The 9,156-nt window shown below is 32.9% G+C and overlaps 1 protein-coding gene across 1 annotated transcript in view; it reads right to left on the reverse strand.

Annotated features, from left to right (window-relative positions):
- LOC105622121 (alpha-mannosidase 2) overlaps positions 1–9,156 on the reverse strand; it is a 97,872-nt gene that overhangs the window by 27,893 nt on the left and 60,823 nt on the right. Inside the window, exon 3 of the mRNA XM_012203555.1 lies at positions 3,043–3,215. Coding sequence (XP_012058945.1) covers positions 3,043–3,215 — 173 coding nt within the window. The remainder of the gene's footprint in view (positions 1–3,042; positions 3,216–9,156) is intronic.

The raw sequence follows: 9,156 nt of genomic DNA on the forward strand, positions 1-9,156 counted from the left end.
GTATAACCAGTTTTTATAATAAAGCCTCGAATTTACGGTAAAAAAACGACGGAAGCAAAGTTGTACACTAATATATATATATATATATATATAAATAATTTTTAAATATTTCATACAATATCTAATAAATTGAAATGGAATTTAAACAATAAGGTAACTCCGATATTTATATACGCTGCGCGCCAAGATTTATGCCACAAAAATTAGAAAGAAATTGAAATAATTTGCAGGCAACCAATCTATTATATACATCTTTATGTTATATTGTAGTATTGTAATTTTAATTTTTTACTGTAATATTAATAATACTATTATGTCAGTTGAATCGATTTATCAATGTAATAAGTAGCGCAACTTTATATCATATAACATTAAATCATTACTATAAGGAATAGAAAAGACTTAGTTATATAGAAAGATGATAAAGAACGAAGTACAGTAAAAAAGTACAAGTGCTTAACTTCATTCTCCGTTCAGCTTGATGTGATACATCTTCATCTGGAGAAAACATGTAAAGTATTAACTTATTTTCAATAGTTCAAATTAGTATAAATTCAGTTGTGTTAATTTTGTTGTTGCCCTTGTGTTGTTTTTTTATGGTACTGCCAGCTTAAATTTTAAATTAGCAGTGCCACTGTTTTGTTTTTAGAAATGACAAATAATATAGAATTGTTTTTGTTAGTACAAAATAGTACAAATTCAATAGTATTGATTTCTGATATTATTTTTCTTCTTTTCTTTTATTTTGAATTGGTTCTGCCAGCTTAATAAGCTAGCACCGCCATAATTTTTTTCGAAATGGCATAAGATAAAATTATCATTAATGGTACAATTTAGTACAAAATGAGTACAAAAATTCCGATAAGTCCGATTTGATTCTGCTGATTTGATCCTGCTGGCTTTATAAAGCTGATAATTAGCAAAAAGCAAGGCAAAAGGAAAAAGTTAGAATTTAAGATACAGGAAAAATTGTTATAGTATCGGCTAGCAATAAATTCAATAGATTTTTTAAATGAAAATGACTAAAGATATAGCGAAAAGTCATTTAAATTTTAGAAGTCTTTATAAATTATTAAAATTTACATGTATCACATATGAAATTGTATATATAATGTTTTCCTTGTAAACTGTAACGTTAAAAAAATTATGTATGTATGTCTGTATGTATGTATGTACGTAAATAAATATTATATACATTCTTTTACAGTTTAAGGCCAATATTGTACCAATAAGGTACAATAAGGTTTTATAAAGCCTTTGATTGCTGCAGACAGAGAGGGAGGTTCTTAGATCTCTCTATCCTACAGCTAATTAAAAGACTTTAAAAATATATATAAAACATCGGTTTAACAGTAAAAAATCTTACAGATTGGCCTGAGGAAGGCATGAAAGACGAAATATTTTTGGGTATCTTGCATCGTTATATAAACAAAATGATCATATTAATGCTATTTTTTTACAGCTAGACTAAATATAGTGTATATAATGTGATAAAATTAATTATCTGAGAAAACAAGAGATCAGCTCTGAAAGATAATTTTTGTCCAAAACACATGCTGTCAACAAAAACTAAGCTATTCGCTATGATTTAATAATACGCGAATTATGATATATAAAACAAGGATGCATCCTTTTGTGCATCGTACAGCGCTATCGTCTAATGGGATAAGTAAAAATTAGCTTTGGTCAATATTATAAGCTAACCAGTATTATACGACTTTCTCTTATATTATAATTATTTATCATTTTTTCACTGATTGTTCTTCAATTGGGATTGTACACTTAGCAATTCGTAAGCATTCGTATTTCCATTCCCATTTTTTTCAATGATCCAATAAAATCGTATCGATTCGCTAAACCTTCAAGTAAAAATTACTTTTAAGTAAACCTGCAGGATTTTCACATTCTGTCTCTAACAACTGGAAGAGAGTAATGAAAGCGAGCTCCCCAGTGAAACTCATCTGGAACTTATCATTTTATCTGTTCTCTTTCCCTCTCTTTCTTTCTCTTTTCTCGGAATCCACTCGTGACACTTCTCCGTCTTTTTCATCCCTACTTCATCCACAGCTTTTCCGCGGCTCGTTAAGAAGAGGAGAACTGTTACCTGACGTTATTCTCGAGTTTTCGCTTCGTTCTTCCATGTGCTAAGTGATTCGAGAATCACCATCCAGTTTCCAATACGATCACTCTCCCTCGGCCTCTCTCGGCCTATTTTACAACAATCCATTTCCGAGAGAGGTGCTTGCGTGTGAAAAATGATTTATTTAACGCACGAATGCACGGACAAATGTTTGTCTTTAATTAAAAATAGAAATGTAGAAACCAGTGTCAGTATATATAAAAGGGTTCTCAAAAGAATAGAACAACGTTGATAGGAATGTCTCGTGTCGCGAATTTCGAAAATAGACAATGAATGTTGCGTTACTAAACATGTACAATTATTCGAGGCTATAAGTTTTCGTTTATACAACACTTTATTTGAGAGTTCCATTTTATAATTTCAGGAAAAGCTCACGAGATTACGAGAAAATCCGTAGATTAGCACACAACTGCACTGGTGTTTGTCTTTAATTACAAATGCATAAGCCAATATTCGTATTAATAAGTCACCTCTTAAGAGAAATATTAATTATACCTCGTGAATTCTGGGAATGACAATCCGTTTGTCGCTTTAGAGAAAATTTGCACGTATCGTTTGAAAATTTCATTAATTTTTATTTATCTTGTATAATATCATTTAATTTATTATTATTTGCGTTATTCTTTCTATATTTAACTATTTATTACATACATATATAAACTGCATTATTATTATTATTATTATTATTATTATTGTTGTTATTATTATTATTATCACACTAGTCTTCAATATTTTCAATTTAAACATAAAAAAGGAAGTGTTCGTTTTATGTAAATATATATTATAATTTGAAGACAATTTCTCGATGCATTTTCTGACATAAAGTAGTTGAAGTGTTTTCTCTCTTTTACTCGTAAATATTGCAAAACATTCGATCGCGTATGCACATAGAATGCACTCACCTATCCCACCATAGTGATAAGAACGAAACCTCGCTCCAAATAAAGGTCATGTTCGGCCATTGTTGCAGCTTCGAGACCATGTTATTTAGGATGCTCCTCGTAGAACTGTGGAAATACTGCTCGAATGTCTTCAGCCATCCCGGATCGGTGTGACTGTGAGGCACAAGGATAACCTGCAACAGAGAAACGCGATACCATCGTGAGTTTTATCAGAAACGTGCTACAAATAATAATATGCCGGGGCATATAGGTTAATGCTGCTGTAAAATATTTAGTATAGCCGGAAGCATTACTAAAGACCCTTGGAAAAGCGATAATTAAATGTAAAATGCGAAAATTTCCTGTATTCGAGTGAATATAATTTCAAAAATCTTTAACATAAAATTAAAGCACTTTATATTTATTCATTTATTTATTTATTTGTGCGTAATCTTATCTACATTATTCCTATTGTTTGTTAATTTATTTATTATTTATTGTATTACAATCTGATTTTTGTGTCGCATTAACATAATTATATCTAGGAACAACATCTCGAGTTGTTTTCTGATAAATTATACGTCTCGATTTCTTAAATTAATCAAAAAAATTAATCAAAAGTGGCTGAATTTTTGAAGGAAAGTGCTTGTTTTCAATGGATTTTATGTTTTCTATTAAAATGGACAATTTCTGTTATTCGCTAATCATTAAAAACAACATTAGAATAGAATTTTACTCAATGATGCAATCGAAATAACGATGCTATTTCGTCAAACTTTTATACCGATGGTTTAAATTCTCGTATTTGTTAATCAGAATCTTTTGAAGTGAACTATTATCGAGTAATACAATCCAGTCAATCTCGATTTTTGACAGTAACAGCTTGTTAACATGGGGATTCGTTAATTAGTTGGCAATATCGACTTGACGATGTTGATAACGACAATGTAATTGATACACTGTGCCGTGTCTCATCATTATTAATCTGCATTCGCAGTTGAGAAATTAATCGACAGAGACGATTTGCGCGATTTATTAGTTTATCTCTGAACTCGCGCTCTCGGCCGCATTTAAAAAGAGTGTTTCAATCTGTCTCGAGTATCGACGTGTCGATATTTGAAGTGGAGTGCGAACGACATTCCTCTTTTTTTCTCTTCCCCCACTCGACTATACGGGTGTGTGCCATCGTGCGATTTTTTTTATTGCTGCTCACTTTGTTGCTAATGCTTCGCATTGGAATGCAATTAAAGCGCGGCCGGATTTTTAAATCATGAGAGCCCGAAGGTGAACTCGATATAGACTCAAATGCTTCTGCAATATATTGCTCTCTTTTCGTTGGAAATGATAATTATTACAATGGCAGTTTCATCAGATTGCAAAAATTAAAATACGTTGATGCATAGGTACGCAAGAAGCGAGATTGTATGATTATTTCGTGTGCAATCTCATGTGATCATATTGGCTAATTCATGTTCCAGTTAAAGCCGCACAATATTGTGTAATCTTCTAATTCATAATCGATACTCGATTCGATTCTCTTTCGTTGTATATTCATATAGAGAATAGTACGATAAGTTCGATCAATTCTAGATAACTGGTCGCGATAACTGTCTCTTTTCTTTCTTCCTCCCCCTCCCCTCTCTCTTTCTCTGTAATGACATGGAATAATGGAACGACAATGTCAATATCGTGCAATTGATATACATACTACTATAGCAAGTTAATAATTCAAATGACGTGAGATATAACGTTGCGCTCGACACAATACAAGCGATTTATTATGTGTTGTCGGCGGTGAATTTATGCAATTTAGGACGCGTAGACGATAATGCCTCCAAAGTTCCAAGTTTACATTTTCTTCGTTGTACGAATTCATTGTACGGAAAAGTGACACTTTTGACAGGTATCTTTTTGCATGATAAATTACATGATGATGAATTATTTTCATGCGATTACTCGTATTACTTAAATCTTTAATTCTTGTAACTGAAAAAAATGTCACAATATAAAATATTATGACATATCTAATATAAAAAAGTGTACGCGGTAAATTATAATGATACTTTTATTTTGACATATCGCTACCGAGAGAAAATAAAATTATTCTGATTGTTATAAAAAACACAAAATAAAATATGATTAAAATAAATTAAATATATGATTATACTGCATTTCTGATTCTTAATTTAAATGTAAAAAGTTTTTCACTTTTTTCGCAGGTTTTAAAAATACAGTTTCGATGGTCTCGAAAGAGTAAATAGATACGCTTCGGTTTTTCGTTTCGCGAGCGCAAGTACTTTTGGCGAAGCCAGTCGGATATTTGATTTGCAAAGCTACACAAGGCGGCGTAAATCTTTTAAGCGGGAATCAACTCACAGCGGTAACTGTCATTAGTCGTCGTCCCTCCGAGCGTTTCGACCAAGCTCTGCGTTTTCACCGAGATTTCGGGCTCTGGCCACCGCCGCCGCCGCCGCTGATCAAATTCGCGTCTGCCTTAATTTCATTTCGCGCTCACTACGCGGACAAATTGGAACGTTCTTTCGCGCGGAACGCGCTCCCGAATTTGCGAAAGCTCTCTCGTTAATCAAAATTCGTTTCGCTGGCCGTATCCCGCCTGTCGCGTCCCTCTCTCTTCCCTTCCAAGGACGACGGATAACATTATTTCTCGGTACAATGTTTATCGCTGATGATTATTTTCTATCCAATGTTTATTCTTTCAACGAAAGGACTATTTTTTACAAATGATAGGGATTAAAATCTTATTTCATCGTTTGTCACTACTTTAAGAGAATGAGCAATATACCTAAAGTTCACGAAAAGAGTAAATTGATGTTCTGTAGACATTAGGGGAGACCGGGTTCCATTTATGTTTTTATGATAAAGGAATAGAAAAGTTACTGCAAAGTATTTCTTTTTATAACGTAGGCATATACTTCTCCCTAAGTTTCATTTAAATCAAACAAGTATTACAATAGAAAAAGAAAAAAGTCTGATTCAAGAGAAGACAAATAAATTTTTGAGCACTTCATAATTTTGTATTAATGTTCTTCGGCTTGAAAAAGCAATCTAAGCGATGAATTATTAGTTAAAAGAAAAGTTTGTTAGTATACGTTATTTTAAGTAACAATGATAATTTGTTCATTATTGCAATAAATGATCAAAATCAGATGTGTGCAGGGATGAGATATGTTGGCTCATATCACAAGAAACGGTTAGATTAGGTTAGATTAGATTAACTCGCTGTACCGGACGTGTGAACATTCAATTACAATTTAACTCTGATAAAATGCTTTATATTTAATATGTGGCGAATTTATAAACCACTACCCCAGCTGCAAATCAAATATAAATGACAGTTTCTTATCTCAAGTAAAAGAGTAGCATATATATATATATATATATATATTAAGTGCAGTAAAAAGAAATCTATTATTTTTGCATGAAATTGAATGGAAAAATAATTGATTTCTTTTTACTACACCTAATATATATACGGAATTCGCAAGAGACACCGAATACATATTAGTCCATGCGAAGTTCTCTGCTGTTCAAATGAGAAAAAAAAGGACAACACAGATAGACAGTCATGAGACAATCTACTGACGAGCGTAAACAATGGCAAACGAATAATAATTAAAGACGCATTATAAACCGCATTTATTTATCGTAATGGGTATCAAATAATCCAGTCGACAATGCAGTCGAGCGCAATGTTGCACAACGCTGTAATCCGTTAAGGGAATGAGATGCAGCCGCTGCTAAGAAAATTAAACCACTAGATTGTGTATATTTTAAATTGTATAACCTTCTAGAATAAAATCTTCTAGAATATTCGAGAAATCGTTTTCCTTTTTTTTCTCTGGATTAAATAAGAATCGAGAAAGAAGAGTAATAGATTATTTATCCTCTAGCTCTGGTCACGTGAAATGGTGTCTGTTAACGCACTTAGTAATAAAAGGCTTTAATATTTGCATACATTGAGTAAATCATTGGCACATATAATCATCTATGTGTCTTAATACCATAAACCAACTAAAAAATATTTATATTAAAATAAGGTAGAATTAAAATAATTACACTTATTTTTCAACAACATTTTGCTATTTGATCATTACAAAATAACTTTGAAAGATAAAATTTTTACTAAGAAGTACATATCTAATTTTTATTTCTGTTACTTTTCTATTACGTTTTTGTTAATTTAATATAGAGTTTATTATAGAAGCAGTTTATGCTATATATACCTATGATGCTAATATACTAATTATACTATATATCAAGTTCATTACAATGCAACATCCATATTTCATTTATTGCGAAGAAACTATATGTGTATGGAACCATTATTGGTATGAAAATGTAGAGAAGAATTCTTTTTATCATATTGATATATTTTAATCATAGTATTTTATTAATTGTTTTAAAAAATCTAAATTGTGAAAATTGTGTCAACCCGGTCTCCCCTATTTATTCATATTGTGATCTTCAATTATTATTAAATAATTAATTTTTTTATCAAAATTTCTGACATTATTTTAGGACACAAAAATGTAATTATTTTTTATAATAATCATAATAATTATTAAATTTATCAATTTATTTATTATGTGTATTTATATTATAGATTATTATAATCCTAATTTATTTTCTTTTTTTATAAATGCATTGTTTTTCTCATCTTTTTTATAAAATAATATAATTTTTATAATTTTATTTCACAAGACTATAATCAAGATTTTTTTTATTTTATATAATAATATAATTTTGTAGTATTACTGTCAAGCGACTCTGCACATGTAATTATTCGTGTCACTTTTAAAATTTTGTAAACACAAATCCTCATTTTTATATCCCCCTTTGTTTGTCTTTAAAGATATATATGTACTATATAGATATACATGTATCTCAGAGTGTTTATTAATCAACGATCAAATAATGAGATCACATAATTTATTCTATATTTACAATATGTCTATCGTAACATATACGGACGGTAATCTTGATCACGACCGTAATCAAGGGCCGAGAGCGACGCGGAATCTATTTCACAGGACAAATAAGCGAAGTTGTTGGCAAGCTGCAGGCGGATACTCGGCTACATACGAGACGCCCAGCAGCCAAGGCTTATTGGTATGCATGAGACAAGCGCATCGGGTCATAGCGCCCCTTTAATACACCCTCTCTCACCCTTTGCCCTCGTCTGTTCTCACCGGTCCACCATCCACGACGTACATAAGACCATCTCCGTTCCCTTTACCCCCTCTGCGCGATCCTCATGTACTTTGTCACCTCGCCGGTAACTTTGCTAGCTACTTGCTCGAATCGCTATTATCGTCCTTAACCGCGACACCGGACGAGAAGATGGAGCGTATACTGGGAGTGCCTTCGCCTTGGCGTGCAATCACAGCCACTGGTATTATATCCAAACGCAGGGACCGAATTGGAATTCAGATTGAAGCGTAAGGGAGCGTGTCCCGGCCGGTGGAAGCAATTGCTGCACCGTTAATGGCATCGAATATTAATATCGGGGCAGTGAGACAGCATGATACCGCATCCAGGAGTGCAAGAGAAGTCGACTGGACTTATCGGACGATCAGGATGATCCTCCTAAAGTAGGTCGATCAGACTTTCAAATTGGGAAATCGCGCGGTCGTTCGGATTTATTTCTTCATCTCTTCGCACACGACAAGAGTACCGGAAAAGTAAACGCGATGGCGGAAAGGTAATATCGATAAGCGAGAAGTATACGAGGATCGTAAAGTTTCGCGATCCAACACAAGCTTTAAGTGGATCGCAGGAGTGGTCGATTTAACATAGATGCTGCTTCATTCCCGTTCCAGCATTGATCGAGGCATGCTCGTAAAAAGTACGATGCGGATAAAAAATGGAGATGATCATAAGAAGATTGGGGTGAGTTTTGATGTACGACAACCAACCCTCATTTCATTACGTTGTATCTATCGTTAGTCGACCGGATAGGCGACTGATGGTGATATTTTTCCTCGACTCGCCTTGGCTTTTTACGAGTATCGGTCATATAATTGGAAAGGAAGAAGATAACGAGAAAAAAGAGAAGAAAGGGGGGGGGGAGAGAGAGAGAGAGAGAGAGAGAGAGAGAGAGAGAGAGAGAGAGAG

Source organism: Atta cephalotes, assembly GCF_000143395.1.
Source record: "Atta cephalotes unplaced genomic scaffold scaffold00040, whole genome shotgun sequence".
Lineage (NCBI taxonomy): Eukaryota > Metazoa > Arthropoda > Insecta > Hymenoptera > Formicidae > Atta > Atta cephalotes.